Below are 17,605 nucleotides of genomic sequence, written 5' to 3'. Positions count from 1 at the left end.
ACACAGAAGGGCAGATGCCTCTTAAAAAAAATGGTTTCTCCAAATCTGCTGCAACTGTTTCACAAGTCATCGCTAATCAGAGCATTTACTGAGTGTTCAAGACAAGCACAGGCATATGTAGCTGATTCTCACCACGTAAGTGTAAAATATATGCTTAAATAGCAATATTCACACATTTCGTAAATGTAGAAATAAATAATAAAAGAGATATAATGGATTCCCTTGCTCACAACTCTTTGTTCATGTCCCTGCCTCCCTCCAGGAGTAACAAATAACCTTATTGTTTCTTGCTTTGCTGACACTTCTGCCTCTCTGCTTCTGAGATGCCAGTCACACTGTTCTTTCACACGGATTAAAACCATTATATTAAACTCAAAACAATTGATCCACATTCAGCTTGAAATTTGTTGCCTTTAAGATCTCAGGAAGCCTGTGTATCTGAAACTTTGCCTTCTTTCCCCGCCCCCCGCCCCAGCTATATTAGCTGGTTAGCTAAAAATCTTTACAGATCTTCCCAAGCTTTTCCAGCAAGTATGAGACACTTTATTCAAAAGATAGGAAACAAAATTGCTGTCTTTGCTCCTGAGTTGAAGTAATGGGAAAAGAGGCAAGAACATTAGAAATATGAAAACACTGCAAGAGGTTTCTGAGTGTGTTGTTCTTGAAATAAGGTTATGCATAAATAACGTCAAATTATATGAATTGTATCTGTGCTGCCTTGTATTTTACTCTTTTTTCAGACCAGAATTATTTATCACTTCTTTCAGTGTGTTTGGTATCATATGCAATGGCCGGCACTGACTGCGCTGCTGGACTGGATTGCATCCAGAGGCTCCAAAGTTTTTATAGGCTGGAAAGCACAAGGTGGCCAGCTGGGATGTTTGGCTTGTGGATGGAAGTTGCCTCAGAGGCACATGGCTTGTTAATGGTATTAAGCTATCCTCTGAATCCCGGACTCACTACAATATACAGGTCAATGTGTAGGACAACACGAGACCAAACGATGCCTGGGACACCTATCTGTGAGCCTCACATGTGCTCTAAAGCCTACAGTCCAAAATGTGTCATGATGTGATCTCCTGTGAACAAACAGCAGATTGATCAAAATTGCTTGGGTTTAATTATCTGAGTTGTGTCTGTGTTACCAACAGATACCTCTCTTATTATTCTGGCAGCTGCTGTTAAGCACAGCATCAAGCAAGCAATAAAAATGAGGAGGATGTTGAAGGAACTAATCAAAGGACTAATGTTTTAGCATAGGTAAGGAACAATTTTGAGGCATAATACAGCCCAGATTTTAAAAGGTCTGTAACTTCTGATTTCAGTACTTTTGCAAGTGTCTGAAACAGACACAAAAATCCTTCAAGATGGAGCCTAGACCCAGATGTGACGCAGGCAAATGCAACTATGTGTGTAATATAAAGGGATTTGCATTAAAACCAAATTAAAGATTATTACAGGAATGGAAGCCAGAAAAATAAGCAATGAAAACATATTTTAGTTATTTTATCTTTCAGATATACAATATGATACAGTTGTACCAGGGACTGAAAGGACGTAAATCTACTATGGAGTCCTAAATCAGATGCACTGAGATAACAGGAACATCCTATTCCAGTTTCCTGACAACCAGCTAATACAAACACAAATAAATAATATAGAAGCTAACAGAGAATGTGCAATAAAATTCTACTTAAAGTTATTTTCTAGAAGAACAACCATTTCTTCCAAAGATTTACGTGTCATCTTGGTAGCTGGATGTCTTGGTGGTTTAGAGGAGCATCTAGCTGGAACACTTAGATAATTCACAGAAGTAACACAAGAGACCTTCAAGATGGCATCTGCTCTCTCCTCAATATATTCTGAAGCACGCTAACTGAGTTCACTGCAAGCAGGCAGATGTGTGACTTGGCAGGTTCTTGTCTGAATTTGGTATACCACAAATCACATCATGGTGGAAAACCCACGGAGCTTTCTAGACCTGGTATTCCTGACTCTTGGCTATCCAGCGGCCAGCAAACAGCCAGCTGAGGAACAGCTGTGCAGATGATGAAGGAATCGATATTATGTGGTAAAATACAGTATGCAAGCCAGAATCTCTCTGTATGATAGTTTCAGGTAAGTTTGGCCAGACCCTTTATGAAAATGAGTTTAATTTTTCCATTGTCTTACCTATTGCATCTTGTACCAAGTGAGCAATCTAAGCTCTCTCTCATCTGAATTCATATTTCCCCTTCCCAAAACACAATAATCAGACACTTAGTTTCCAAGGCCAAATGCTAGGATTGTTTTTACGAACAAGTAAGCTGTGTGGGAGATGTATGACAGGCATAGTTTCACTTTTCTTTCTGAAATATGTGAACAGGAAACATTACTCTCAGTTTAATTCTGGGAAATAAGGATAAGAGGAATAGCAATGGATTTCTTCTATTCAAGGAAAGGAAATGAAGGGTGAAGCTTTCTGGAAGCAGCAGAATAATTTTTGATACTATAAGTATTTGGTATCTGGATGGAAGTATGCAGCATTTTAAGACGTGGGTTTGCCAGTCCCAGAACTAGGGTGAAATTGCAGTTAAAAATTAGTTAAAGCCAAATTTATAGCCAGCTAAGGCAAACAGAGGATACGGATTCAGTTGATTAACTTAGTACATTAAAGCAAATCTGAACAAAAAGCCTACAAAAGAAACAAACATAAGCTTGTTCCAGCTGCCTCCTCTGTCTGAAGATATAGGTCCTCTTTGTGCTGCTGGTGCAGATCTAAAGAAAAGAAAACAAACAGGATGTTCACAGCACAGAGCTGAGTTAGGATTCTTTTAAATATCAGGGGTTTGTTGCCAAGGATGAAGTTTGCAGTCCAAGTGCTAAGCTAGAAGTTTCTCTATAAGAGCTCGCCACCAGATTCCCTTTGGCTGTCCTGGTTTTATAATCAGGATATCAGTGTGCAAAACCCTGGGAACACCCCTTTCTACCTTAATAGCTGAGCCTCCTTGTCTCTCCACATCCATTTACTGTCTCTAGCCTCACGCTTGAAATTGTATAGAGCTCTTCTAGACAGCAGTGGTCCTAGAGGTCTATATTTTTACAGCACGTCATAAAACAGTATCCAGATCCATTTCTAAGTCTCCCTGACATCGCAATAATGCAAGTAATAAATACCACTACTAAGAGGTTGCATCTGGCTTCCTTTCGGCTTGTGTTTGTAAGCCATTTACGCCATCTAGTGACTATTTTTTTACTTGCAAGTTTCATTCCAACATCAGGGTGTCAACAAGCCAAAGTTTGTAAAGTTAATGACCCCCAGTAAGCGCTAAGCACATCACAGTGCCTTCGAGCCATCCCCCTGCTACCCTGACACAGCCCTCTCCTTTGGTATGCTGATGTAACAGGAGCTGCGGTGACAAAGTCCCTTGCACAACTCCCATGTTTTTGGGCTCGGGACATTATTCTTTGGGGGCTGAGAAGCCTGCTATCAGTCTTGTAACAGCAAGTAGGCATTGTGAAAGGGGATGCAACGCAGCCTGCATGCCTAGTCTCGCTATTTATTATGGAAGCATGAAAATGTCATGCGTAGGCTGAGCGCACACTGTGCAAAGAGAGCCCTTTCTTAGCAGATACATGCTTCTAATAGGAACAGTTTGGTCAGCAGTGGTATCACTATGTCAGTTAATGGACCATCAGAGAGCAGGGATCCATCCACAGAGAAAACAGATCTAGAAGATACTCATCAAATAATTTATATTCATCTGCTTAAGGGCAGCTAATTTCAGCTGAGGTGTTATTTATTGCAGAGAAGTAAGTGATTTGGGGAAGAGTGTAAGTATTCATTGGCTTGAAGTATTTTAGCTACTTAAAGTTCAGGGAGAGGCAGTGATAGTTAGCATTCTGATTGAGCAGCTCTGTCTTGATTAGGGATAACATAGATATGAAGCACATCAAAGCTATTACATTGCCATGCAGACAGGAGGGAATAGAAGGCTCAGGAAGGAAAGGCACAAGGAAACATTTCCTAAGGAGGATAACAGCTGAGTTGCCTAGTAGTTACCCCAGGAAAGTGTGAGACCGGTGCTTAGAATACACTAGTGATTATGTTAATTTAAGTACTGACATGGATGGAAAGGAAGGGGTGGCTGCTCCCCTGGTTACATACTGCAAGAGCTATGTGGTAATACTGGAGAACTGGTATGCTCATCCCTTAGGTGAAAGAAAAAGACATTAATGGTTTCCAAAAGCCTTTTCATCCACATTTCCTCAGCTGAGGAATGTACCCACATCACAAAACTTTGAGGGAAATGGTTTAAAACCTGGGAGGAGAGAAAAATCTGTTAAGAGTTCACAATATTATATTTTTTTAAAGTCCTGTAAAGTGCTTTTTCCTCCAGTTTGTGAATATTGTCACCACGTTCACAGCTGCAATTTTGCATGGGACAGCTGTATTTTGCTTTGACACATGAACAAAAGCCTTACCATTCACTGGCAGAACAAGGAAACCCTATTTCAATCCACCGTGCAAGTGGTATCCAGTAACAAACAAATGCCTTAACAGGCCTGGAGGCCGATTCTATGATGTACTACCTAGGAGGAGTCTGGAGATACCAGTGGTATCTAAAATGCCAGTTTTCATCACACATTTATAGGTTGGTGCTTTGGATGTAAGAATAAATGTTGTTGCATCACAAGATAAGTAAAAGCTTTCCGTGACCACCAGGAACAGAGAATACTCCCTTTCCCTGTAAGGGTGTATTAAAAACTGAACATATGCTACAGAAAGTGATATACACCTCCTTTTCTGTACTGCATGAAGCATTACTGCCACACACCCAGAGGCAGGCAAGCAGGAGTCACACCTCTCTGCTGCCATACCCAGCGACAGCAAATCAGGTTTTTCATAGCAGAGGTTATCATTGCAGTATTACAGAGGTATTAAAATACAGAGTATTTTCAGGTGCTTGAATTAGGGCAGAAAGGACAGTAGGAGATAGGATGTGGCCAAATGTATGGATTATGCATAAAAATACTGTAATTAGAGAACAACTTTTATGCATCTATGTATCCTACAACTTTCCAAACTGTGAGGAAGTTTTCACATTCAGATGTTCAAGTACCTTATGTGTACCTATACATGCAACAGCATGTATAAGTAGCTAAGAAACAGCTAAACAACAGCTAAGAAACTTAGCCACAATTAAAAACAGTCACCTTTACTGTAAATTCACTGAAATACATCATACATTAATCTAACCCTCTTTATTATATAAAGAAAAATATGGATAGGAAAGGAAACTATTAAAAGCTAGTTTGGGAGTGATGCCTTCTAATGAAGAAAGTTGTATCTTGGATGTAATCTGCATTTTCTGCAGATAACCTACCAGCCCAAGGTAAATACATTAAAATACGGAAATTGGGTTTGCACACAAAATGGAAGACTAAAAAGAAACTTCCTCAAAATTTGGACCCAAAATTTCCAGTAGCTGGAGAAATGTCCTTTAGATCTGTTGCCATTTGACCTACAATTTCATTATTCAAGGAAGAGTATTAATGAAATAATTTTCAACTTTGTAATAGATTTTGCATCAGAACATTGGTATTTACAAGCTTCATTCATACAGTGTGATTGCGTGATCAATGAGAACTGATTAACCCCTAATTTTGAATAGCAGGTGCTCACAGACAATTGTGCACAAGTTGTAGATAGAAACTGCTTACTCAATACACAGTAAGTAATAAATTCAAGAATACTGTATATTGCGTATGGGTGATATATCATAGATAACAGAGGCAGAATCTGTGGAACTGTTGATGTCTGTGTTATTTCTTTGGTTGTAATGACAGTGAGGATGGACTGAACTTCTTTTACTTACGATGAAAGAGTACACTTAGAATCATCAGGATAATCCAGGCAGAGTAAGAACATTACAGACCTGTGAAGATATAATTTTATTTAGCATCTTTCAGGCAGAAAACTGAGGAGAACAAATGAAAAACAAAAAAAAACCCTTGAGAGTATTACCATGTCTAAAGCTCCCCTTCAATCATATTTCTCTTACAATCTACTGTGAGTAACTAGAGCTGAGAATAACTTGTAATTTTGCAGCCATTCAATAGTGTTTTTAACTGTTGTTTAGATTTTCAATCCAAATAAAGATTTTACAGTGAAGTGGAATACATGAGGCCATCTTCTGTGTCTGACATTGGGTAAGTACAACGTTCCACTTAATTATACAATATGGTGTTGTGTTTTGCTCAATTCATGGCCTGAAAATGCTACGTCTGAAAAATGTGGCATCACCCCTCCAACACACCAGTCTCCTACTGAAGACACAACGTTACTGGCACTTACGTATCAGAAGGTGAGAAATAATTTAAAATAGATGTGGTACTTCTGCAAATACACCATATTAATGAAGGATTTTCACTTACTTGTAATTGTCAGTGCAGGTGACATCATAACCAAGGGTTTTCAGCCTGTTTTCTAGTACCTTTACAGTATGAGTTCCACAGGAATCTCTGTGAGAAAGGATTTTAATATTACTGCAAGTCTTTCATTACCTAATTTCCTTTCACTGAATGTGATGGAATTAGTAAAGTAAATCCCCGTTACTTTGCCTCTTCTATATTCCTTAACATCCATGGAAAACTGGTGTACATTGCTATTTATAATGCTTCATTTTCTTACAGTTGTTTAACAAATTCAGTTTGCAGAGACTGGAAGATTGGCTTCATCCAGTGTAGCGTTTGCAGATTCTATTAACCAATATTCCCACCTTTAATATTTCACTAGACAAACAGAAAAAGAGCAAAATAATTGTGTGAAATAATAAGTGTTTCATTTGTAATATTCTTTGGCAGCTATTTACGTGGTGCTAAAGTTGATGCTAGCTGTCTTCACAGAATAAGTTGGTTAAAATAAATTAGAATTATTCTTGTTGTCAGAAGCTTGTCCTCTCTCTTGAATACAGAACAGAAGAATAAGACAAGGAGAGATAAAAAGCCAGAAACAATCCCAAATGAAGCTTCTGTGTCTAGCACTGTTTTTTTAATTTGTGGTCCAATTAGCAAAAGAAAGTTTAACATAGTTCAGAACCTACTGAGACCTCTAAAACTTGCATCAACATCAAGTATTAAGGCCAGTGCTGCTTACCCATTGTCAGTAAATACAAATGACTCTAAAGAAATCATATGGGGTCCAACAAAATAATTTTAAAAAGCAATTAATAAAAATACAGAAATATTCCCATGAATCCAGACAAGCACAAACTGAAAGAGAAATTAACAGCCAGTACCTTTCCTAATTTTTCTTTGTAATAAGGGTGACCTTTGCAAGGGTGAGCTGTATGCGTTTGGTTTTTTTTCCAAAAGGGTATGATTCTTTGATTAAAGAGAAAGGCTGAGAAACACTAATCTGAATTATGCTTCATAAGACTCCACAGCACTACGATAAAATAGGTCATCTGGGTTGGCCATGCCAAAATTGAATGAAAGAGAAGCAAAAGGTAATAGGAAAGAGAAGAGATGAGATGTGAAAGGGAAATGACACAAAATAAATGGATGCAACTAAAAAATGTTGAGTAGCAAGAACAGAAGCCTCATGCTCCCAAGCATGTAGATGACATCAGGGATTCAGTCAGCAGTGGTGGATCTAGTGACGTCTGAGGCCATTTCTCTGGCTCTCTTCAGCCAGGGCAGTTTCAAGACCAATGAAGTGCCACCGTGTTATATTAAACTGCAGGGACCCTGCAGGTGGTTGGGGTAAAACTGACTTCCTCTGCTCCTCCACCCCGATTCATCTATTTACATTTGTAGGGACCCCACAAAAGCTATAATGAATAGACTATTTAATTCTTCCTTTAATCAATCCCAAGACCTAATTTCTGGCCTAATGATTTCATTTTTTTTAACTTCAGAGTCCATTTTCCATTATGTTTCTGTTGCAAATTAACACTTGGTCTTTGGCTATCTATCAGCAGACTATTCTGTTTGGACTAATCTGTTTTGGTTTGTTTATTTGTTTGTTTGTTTATTTTTTTAAAATTTTTATTAAATTAACAGCAAAATTAGAACTTTTTAAAGCCCACTTTTTATTATTAGATTGATTTTAAGCATTGAGAGAAGACAAGCCCCCTGGTGGTATTTCTCTGCTTCTACTAATTTTCAAACAGTTAGGACAGGTGAAAATGAAAAGAATGCATATGGCAAGGCGAAAGAAATATTTCATGTCACCATTTAATCCAAAATTCAAATTTATGCTTTTCTTAGTAAAACTGTACGTGCTATTATCTTCATTCAAGATCTGAGATCCACACACACATCTCTCTAACTAAGAGTGGACTCCAGACCTAATATTAGAATTTATTTATATTTTGTCTAATACTGGTATTTCTATACTCTTTGGGAATGGTAGGGTGTGTCTTCTGTGTTAGTGAAAGCATCTAAAATGTTTTTAGTTTAATTAATATATAATTATAATCAAACTGAAAGCTAAGGTGAAATTTTGAAGACAGGTCCAAAAAGGAGAAATGAAATTTTTTGGAAGACATAACTTACGTATCTGGTCCTTCAATATCATCCACAACCCAGATGACAATTTGTGAGATTTTGTCTTTCTGGAAATTAGGTATTTCATAATCTGCAAAAAAACTGATTCAAGAAACAAATTTTTAGAACTATAAAGACCATGAAAAAGAAATAATCTTTTTCCCCTTTGCATTAATCAAGGCTCTGATCCTTCTGTTACATTTATATCTTCTGATTACAATCAGACTCAACACACAGAAAAAAAATCTGATTCACATTCTAAATGTCCTCAAAGGTCAAAGGCATTTAATCAGAAGGTTTTTTTTCATATTCTTCATCTTAGAAGAACTCAGCTGAAAAAAAGTTACAACTTAGAGATGAACCAGAATGAAATGAACTTTAAAAAATGCAAAAACAAACCAAAAAGCATTTGATACTTAGTAAAAAAGAAAAAGGTCATTCTTGTAGTTATTGCTTTTAGATACAATACAATTTTGCTTTAAATAAAAAAATAACAACAGTCTCAAGACAAATATATTTTTAGGTACAAAATCACAGCAACAGTAACATGAAGTATTTGTCTAGGATACATAAGACCATAAAGGAGAAACTTCTAGATGTGTCCATCCCTCACCTAGGGAATCTTCCACTTTATTGCTTTGTGTAAATTGACTTTGATAAGTATTTAAATAACAATTGAAACAAAATAATAAAAAGACAACTAAATCATAGAATCAGAGAATGTTTTAGGTTGGAAGGGACCTTAAAGATCATCGAGTTCCAACCCCCCTGCCATGGCCAGGGACACCTCCCACTAGACCAGGTTGCTCAAAGCCCCATCCAGCCTGGCCTTGAACACTTCCAGGGATGGGGCATCCACAACTTCCCTGGGCAACCTGTTCCAGTGCCTCACCACCCTCACAGTGAAAAAGTTCTTCCTAATATCTAATTTAAAGATGCCAAATCCAAACGAGTATTTTAATGTCTGCAAACTGAATTTTTTGTGAGATGCAGGCATTTCAAAGCCACAGATTTCCAACCCTTCCAGCAAGATGTACTGTAATGATTTCCATCCTTTTAATTGCTTTTTTTTCTCCCTCAGAAAGCTTGTACGGGCTGTGTCTGCACTGAATGCTTGGTCCAAGCCTGAGCCTAGGTGTGTGCTCTAATTTGCCTATCATGGGTTTTCTTAAATGTCTACATCTGGGCTGCAGTGTCTCTTAGCCACTTTAAATGGTCTGAGACCCCCCAAACTAGAAGAGATTGTTAGTTGTCAGCTCCTGGACGAGACCAGTGGTGGCAATGTCACCACCGCTCTGTCCTCCTGATGCCTGGAGGCAAGCTACTGGTGCTCTGGCTTGCAAGCTCTGTTGGCAGCCAGCTGAGAGCTGTTCATGAGGTTAGCAAGTTAATTTAAACTTCTGAAGAATTGGAACACGAGGAGGCGGATACCAACAGTTCCCCTCTCTGGTTGACTCTGATACAGTGGTGGTTAACCAGAGATCAGTAGCAGCCACAGCAGGTTTGTCTGTCTGTCCAAGGTGTTCAAGCCTGTCTTAAACACATAGTGAAAATATAACCCAAAATAAAGATTCCAATTATTTTTAACTCATTTGACCCTTCGTGAATATGTTATTGCCAGCAAAAATTCAGCTTTCTTCAAAATATAAAGAAATCTTTAACTAGAGGAATCAGAAACTGTGGAAGAACAATGTACAACTGGAGTCAGTAAACTGATTTTTGAACCAACTAGTATTATTAAAGAATTCTGCCAATTATATACATACGGTGTGGATGAGCAAAGTTATTTTGCAGTGAAGTGATAAATAAACCTTAACTGACATGGTAACAAGTAACTTAATAATGATTCATGCGTACAAACTGTAACACAGGAAAAACTTTGGAAGTGGCTTTGAAATGACGGAAAACGGACCAGAGAGATATTTGGGAAGACAGGTAGATCTTTCAGATTACCTTCTACTATTAATTATTCAACTCTAAGCCTCTTTCAAACCAGATCTTCAGTTATAAATGGGCCAGAAGATACACAGCAAAGAAAACAGATGGAGTAACTGGCTTTGGTTTTTTTCATGGCAGGCTGTGTTCCAGTGGTGGAGATTTCACTGGTTATGAAACCACCAGGCAGGTAACCCAGGGAACTGGTGGAAAGAATTAATTTATGTGCCAGAGGTTTCTGAAATAAGGAATCTGTAGATTAACAGAAATAAGGAGTCTGTTTCTGAAATAAGGACTCTATCTGGGATTCTGGGCTTTGACCTGCTGCCAGATGTTATGATTGGCAGAAGACTTCATCCCAGCTGACCACCTGACCAACCCAAGGAGACCATGTAAGTCTTCCTGATTAGCTAAAAGCTGTGTACAGAGATGGACCTTTTGGAGGATGGAGGTAAGTAGGTGTTTTAGAACAGATGGTTCTTGTTTCTCTCTTATCCAGAGAGAAAATTAACTTTGTTGATGATTATTTTTAGTCCTCATTGAGCACACAGGAGTAGGATCTGTTCTATGGGTTTTTTAAAGATGGTTTCTTTGATCTGCCTTGGACAGGAGAGTTGCTGAGGTGAGGAAAGATGTATTTTTCATCAAAGGTAGGCAATCACTACAGCCACATATTCAGTAAAAGTTCTTAAGGGTGTATTTTTACAAGGAATTTTCATTGTCAGCTTAGATGAACTTCTGCATATCGGTACACCTATAAATCAGGAAAATACATCTGTCCTTAATATACAAGGGATAAGGAGAAAAGGAAGCTAATCCTTGCTGTTATCCTTCTCAATGATCTTTTTTACTTTCTTAATCCACAACGGATCTCAAGCTATCTCCTCTCTTGTCATGGAGAAATAGCAGGACCAAGCACTTTCACTATAGAACTTACCAAGTTTGCTCCTAGGCCTGACAGAGGCTATGCTCCCTGTAACACTGTCCTCTCCTTGGAGATGTCCCTGGATAGGAATTCTGTAACACTCATCTTTTTTAAGACATACACATTTTGCCACAGTATGTATGCTGACTTGAAGGCTGCTTTCAAAGAGCATTTATCCTGCTTGCCACAGCAGTTTATAAACTGCAGGAGTCAAAAGGATTGTTTCCGTCCATTTCATGTTAATTCCTACAGCTGGGGACAATTAACTCTGCCCACAACTGAGCAGACTTCCACGCAACAGGCTTTCAGCTACACTTCCCATGCTTTGTGCAGCAGAAGACCCAAACAACCAGTTGACCCTTTTTTTTGCAGGCATCAGACTTTGTACACACAAATAAGTCAGTTTTCTTACCCTGGGCTTGGATAAGCTCCTCCAACTGCAGAACCGTTCAACAAGACGTGTATCACCCCAGAACTGTGCTGTGCATACTGAAATACACAATGATTTTTTTTTTTTTTCAGAACTCATCTTACAGCATTTGTCACATAACTCAGTATTGTATTGCAAGCAATAATATCCAAGAAAGAATTTTACCAAGAAGAATATCAGAATTCTGAAAATAATACCAAATTAGCACCCCAGCAGGTCACTGCAGTAGAGAGGGCAAGAACTAAATAGCCAATTCATTAATTCAATGCACCTTCTCAAACTATTTTCTCACACCTATAGTTTCTTAACATAGGAAGAAAGCATTCTGTGTTGGGTTTGATCTGTGAACGAAGGGTTTCCACCCAGGGCTATCAAATGTCACTTAGGACCTGTATTCAGTAGACAACTGGTACGCTTATTGTGCTTAGTATATGCTTAATATATATTAACAAAGCTAACACAGAATTTTAACACATTATCTAGCTGAGGTGAAAGTTAGGTTCTTCTTGATAAAACACTGTACCCAGTGTAATATGGCAGAGTTACAGACTTAAACCTGTTTTGATCTGGCAATGTTTTCCTGTACCACCACTCATTAATGTACAAAGTCAGCGCTAATGCAGTATTTACAGTGATTGAGGCCATCCTCCAGAAAGATTCCACCGCGTTGTTTTCACATTCCGCTGTGGTAGGGCAGGATTCATAGTCCAGTCCTGTAGGAAGGCATGTGATTTGTGTTATTAGAGAGATGATAATAGCTATAAAAAGTGACCTTAGAAAGCAATTAAATATATTTGTGCATTACTCACTGAACATATAAGATGTTCTGACATAACGCTGAAAGCTGAAAATTGTATTTTTTTCAGTAATTTTCCATCCTTCACAGTTTACACAAACAGTGACCTTCTGTGGATTCAATAATTTGGCTGAAACGGCTCTAACTCTATACCTAGGATGCAGAGCGCTCCACATTCAGAGGACTAAGAAGGAAGTTTATCTCTTGTGCAGCACTGTTAGATTTCACTGTGAGCTCCCCTGGCTGCAATGTTAAATATTCACACAAAACGGGAGAGAACGAGACAGCAAAGCTATCCTTGATTTTTCATGGGGTAAGAGCAAAATTAGCTCCTCCAGAACACACCCGTTGGGCTCCATTACAGTTTTACAGACAGATGTTTAATATAGCACTCATTGTCTTACCAGCGCTGTTTGCCTGCCCACACCAGTTTAGAAAATCTGCAAAGAAGCCAAACAGAGTATCACCCAGAGACATGTAGCGACGGCCTCTGCCAGCAAAGGTATTGACTAGCAGCTGATTATTTTCCCAGAAGATAGACTATATAAAAAAAGGAAAAAAAACAGAGAAATGAACCATCACTTGGGTGTGGACACAATGAGATTATGGGGTGTTAAAAACAGTTTAAAACATGTTTTGGTATTTCTTTCAAAATAAAGCTAATAACCATAAATGTTAGCTATCTTTTTAGAGGAAAAAAAGTGTGGGGTTTTTTTACAGTGGTGTAAATTCTGATCACTAGAGGCTTGAGGGGAATTCATACCATGATGGGAATGGAGCTAGACCTATATTAAACAGTTAGGCCTAGCTTTGCCTTCCTCAGCAGACAGATTTAGGAAAAGGGAGAAAAAAAGGAAGATAGATATTTATAAGCCAGATATATCTTACCAGAATTCTCTCACACTGCTATGTTGACTTATGGTGTGAAAAAATCATACATCTAGCTGTTATTTCTGTGTTTGCAAAACTCATTCAAGAATTAACCTATGTTTACAGGAGTATTTATTAGTTTAGTTTGTATCGTTTAAAGATAAGGCATAATTGTGCTAGAGGAAAAAATGCTTTAAAGCACAACCTTTTAGAGAAGGCCAAAGCACACATTCTGATGGGATACAATGGCATAAAGACCTGTGGTGTTCTACACTTTCACAGTTGTCTGCAATTGCCAGCACATCAAACCCATAACAGCATCTTATCTCATTTCTGCTTACGCTTGTTTAACATGTCAATGTTTAACATGTCATTGCCCTGAGACTTGGCTGTGAGGAGTGGAAGCAAAAGACAATAGCAGGAACAGTCTTTGCAGGCAGAGCACCTAACTTGAGGAATCACAGAATGGTCAGGGTTGGAAGGGACCTCTGGAGATCATCCAGTCCAACCCCTCTGCCAGAGCAGGGTCACCTACAACAGGTTGCACAAGACAGCGTCCAGGCGGGTTTTGAATGTCTCCAGAGTGGGAGACTTCACAACCTCTCTGGGCAGCCTGTTCCAGTGCTCTGCCACCCTCAAAGTAAAGAAGTTCCTCCTCATGTGAAGATGGAACTTCCTATGTTCAAGTTTGTGCCCATTACCTCTTGTCCTATCACTGGGCACCACTGAAAAAAGACTGTTCCCATCCCCCTGGCACCCTCCCTTTAAGTATTTATAAGCATTAATAAGATCTCCTCGCAGTCTTCTTTTCTCTAGACTAAAGAGACCCAAGTCCCTCAGCCTTTCCTCATAAGAGAGATGTTCCAATCCCCTAATCATCTTTGTAGCCCTTTGCTGGACCCTCTCCAGCAGTTCCCTGTCCTTCTTGAACTGGGGAGCCCAGAACTGGACACAGTACTCCAGATGTGGCCTCACCAGGGCAGAGTAGAGGGGGAGGATGACCTCCCTCGACCTGCTGGCCACACTCTTCTTGATGCACCCCAGGATGCCATTCGCCTTCTTGGCCACCAGGGCACATTGCTGGCTCATGGTCCTCCTGTTGTCCACCAGGACTCCCAGGTCCCTCTCTGCAGAGCTGCTCTCCAGGAGGTCAGCCCCCAACCTGTACAGATGCATGGGGTTATTCCTCCCCAGATGCAGTGCCCTACACTTACCCTTGTTGAATTTCATAAGGTTCCTCTCCCACCAACTCTCTGGCCTGTCCAGGTCTCGCTGTATGGCGGCACAGCCTTCTGGCGTGTCAGCCACTCCTCCCAATTTTGTGTCATCAGCAAACTTGCTGATGGTACACTCTATCCCTTCATCCAGGTCATTGATGAATATATCGAACAGGACTGGACCCAGTACTGACCCCTGAGGGACACCACTTGTTACTGACCTCCAACTAGACTCTGCACCACTAACCACAACCCTCTGAGCTCTATCTGCCAGCCACAAGGAAAAGCAGGAGCAGAAGTTCAGGGACTACGACAGAGCTCCCGGCACAACAGGAAAAATGGGAGATCTTTGGTATGAAAACAGAGAAATTGCTGAGAAGTTACTGCGTAAAATAAATGCAGCCAAACACATTGAAAAAATGCCATCAAGCTTGAGCCTTGTTTGTAAACTACAGACAAGCCAAAAATAATGAATCAGGAGTCAGCCACAGAATGAGTCTTGGTCAATTTTGAACTGTGTCATGGAAAATCTGCTGGATGTCACAGGACTGTTAACATAACTAACAATCATTACCTTGTTAGGTGGAATTGTGTGCAATGACAGGTTGATGAATAACTCATAATCCTCAGGTAGAATGCTGCAAGGATCCTTGCTAATAAATGCATTTTTAAATGCTTCCCATATCTCTGAACAATTCTTCTCACTGTAATAATTGAAACAAAGAAATAGTAGAATTGTTTTTTCAAAGCAGAGCAAGAAAGTATTTTGTTCCCAACTCCTTCAAAATCCCAAATTAAAACCCCCACAAGTTTAAGATAGAAAACTGAAGTTAGGGTGGTAGAAAACTTGCAACCCAGGAAGAGCACATAGATCTTGTCGTTACCTGATACCTAACAGCAGCAGATTAGGAAGGAAAGCAAGGAAAATATTAGGATTTAGAGTGTGGAATTAGAAATACATAGTAATTCAACAAAAATCTTAGAGGGTACAGTATACACAGCAAGCATGCTATTCAGCATTTTAGAAATACTAAAGAAAATGCTTTTCTTTGAAATCTTCCAGATTCAAGAAGCCATTTCAATCAAGGCACAGCTAAAAGTGCAAAGCTACTGAAAGGTAAAATTACTCTTAAAATGTCAGATTCAAGTGCAGGAGGAGTTACTGAAAAGTTTCAATAGTAGAATAAAGGTTTTGACAAACATGCCTTCTACAGGCTCTAGGATGACGCAGCTTTACCTTGCTGGAATGAGTACCGTGACCGTGGGACACGTACTGTCACTGTGTAGCAGCTACAAGAATACTGTTAGGATTCAGCATTTAAACTGCTTGTGACGGGAGGCCTGAAATAAAATGCCAGGCTGCGCAATTCAATGGTTCCCTTCTGCCAGCTCTGCCTTGGGCACAATAATCTCTTGCGGAAGGACAGGACAGGCCATCTAGGGACGGAAGTGTATTATCTCCCTGGATTGGCAGGATCTCATCTGCCACAGCTCTGAGCAAGCCTGGAGAAATCAAAAAGGGAATTGCTACTTTCACCACTTTCCCGCAGTACCTTTCCGACATACGCTGTGACAATGTCTATGATGGGAACACTCTGCAGAACAGAATAACGTATTTTATATGCATACAGCATTCCTAACGTGAACAGCTGCAATTACAAAGCTGTAGCTTGAACAACAGTAGTCCTGAGAAGTAAACCATCAGAGTGTTTTTCTCATTTAATGTTATCCATAGACAGCGAGGTTTCTGCTGGTGCTTCCCCTCGTGCGATTCTTTAAGGAGCTGCTTTGCGCTGCTGTATGTCGCAGACACTTTAAAGATAAAGGACCCCTTATAATGAGCTATGCGGCTTCCATACAGGAAACAGACCACAGATTCTCTTACAGTTATCTCTGGTCATGCTTCCAGTAACTATATAAAAAACCCCAATATTTCGTAGGCAAATATGGGATCTTGATCTGAAAGTCTTCAGTAAGGCAATATGACCCTTGATTAGTAGTTCCAATGTTTAAATAGCCTTACTTGATAAAAGGATTTGCACCCTATTTCTCATTTCAGGCTGTTAAACTTTAGCTTCTGACAACTGCATATACTTATCTCTCTGCTAAAGAGCTGTCTACTGTAAGCACTCACTTATTCATGCTAGTACTTGTAAATTATGATCAACTGAACTCTTAACATCCTTCTTGACAGTTGAATCCAGCAGTAATTTTCTGGTTAATTCACATATTACATGTTTTTCCTTCATGTCTTCTCATCCAGGTTTGAACAGCTTTTAAATCAAAAGGATTATTCTGCTCTGTTACCCAAAGTTTCTTAGCTGGCAAAAATACTGGTTGAAACTACAGGGTGGGGAAGGACTGTAGTTCAGGACAATTCCTTCCAATCTTAACAGACTCTAGTAAGTTGTATTAGATTTATTTCATACTAGTCAGTTAAAAAAAAAGTTTGCAAAACTTCCATTATATACTACAAATAAAGAAACATGGGGGAAATGTGCTACATGAACATTTGTGTTATAGAGCATACTCCTATTAGAAAATTGCAAATATGATTTCCATTCAAATCCCTCATTTCTACATGACCATAACATCTTGTAAAATGCACCTTTTAACTGCCATTTTGCATGTTTTGTTTTAATGTAAGGGAAAGTTTTTCTTATGTTTCTAGAAACTTCTTTATGTTTTAACTATGTTGCAGTGTAAAGATATGCTTTGCTAGCTTATTTTCTGTTAGCAAAGTATTTTTAAAAAATTATTCTATTGGCACATAAATTCAGAAGCAAAACCTATCCAGGTGGCCATGCCTCTGTAAAAGCTAGCCTGGGGACAATTAAGAAACAGACAATGAACAGAAAGGGTTATAAATAATTAGAATATCTGTTTTGCACCTGTGCAAT

At 39.1% G+C, this 17,605-nt stretch overlaps 1 protein-coding gene across 1 annotated transcript in view; it reads right to left on the bottom strand.

Moving 5' to 3' along the window:
• Positions 1 to 2,538: 2,538 nt before the first annotated feature.
• The window catches only part of BST1 (bone marrow stromal cell antigen 1), a 16,962-nt gene continuing 1,895 nt past the window's right edge, over positions 2,539 to 17,605 (bottom strand). The window contains exons 2-9 of the mRNA XM_009887621.1: positions 15,280 to 15,409; positions 13,023 to 13,158; positions 12,453 to 12,535; positions 11,805 to 11,881; positions 8,542 to 8,634; positions 6,418 to 6,504; positions 5,859 to 5,918; positions 2,539 to 2,757 (exon numbers count right to left, since the gene is read on the bottom strand). Of these exons, the coding sequence (XP_009885923.1) occupies positions 2,643 to 2,757; positions 5,859 to 5,918; positions 6,418 to 6,504; positions 8,542 to 8,634; positions 11,805 to 11,881; positions 12,453 to 12,535; positions 13,023 to 13,158; positions 15,280 to 15,409 (781 nt within the window). The 3' untranslated portion in view covers positions 2,539 to 2,642. The remainder of the gene's footprint in view (positions 2,758 to 5,858; positions 5,919 to 6,417; positions 6,505 to 8,541; positions 8,635 to 11,804; positions 11,882 to 12,452; positions 12,536 to 13,022; positions 13,159 to 15,279; positions 15,410 to 17,605) is intronic.

The sequence above is a fragment of the Charadrius vociferus genome, unplaced genomic scaffold (assembly GCF_000708025.1).
Source record: "Charadrius vociferus isolate BGI_N301 unplaced genomic scaffold, ASM70802v2 scaffold306, whole genome shotgun sequence".
Taxonomy (NCBI): Eukaryota; Metazoa; Chordata; class Aves; order Charadriiformes; family Charadriidae; genus Charadrius; species Charadrius vociferus.
The sequence above is the reverse complement of the archived record's forward strand: the minus strand, read 5'-3'. Positions and strand labels throughout refer to the sequence as shown.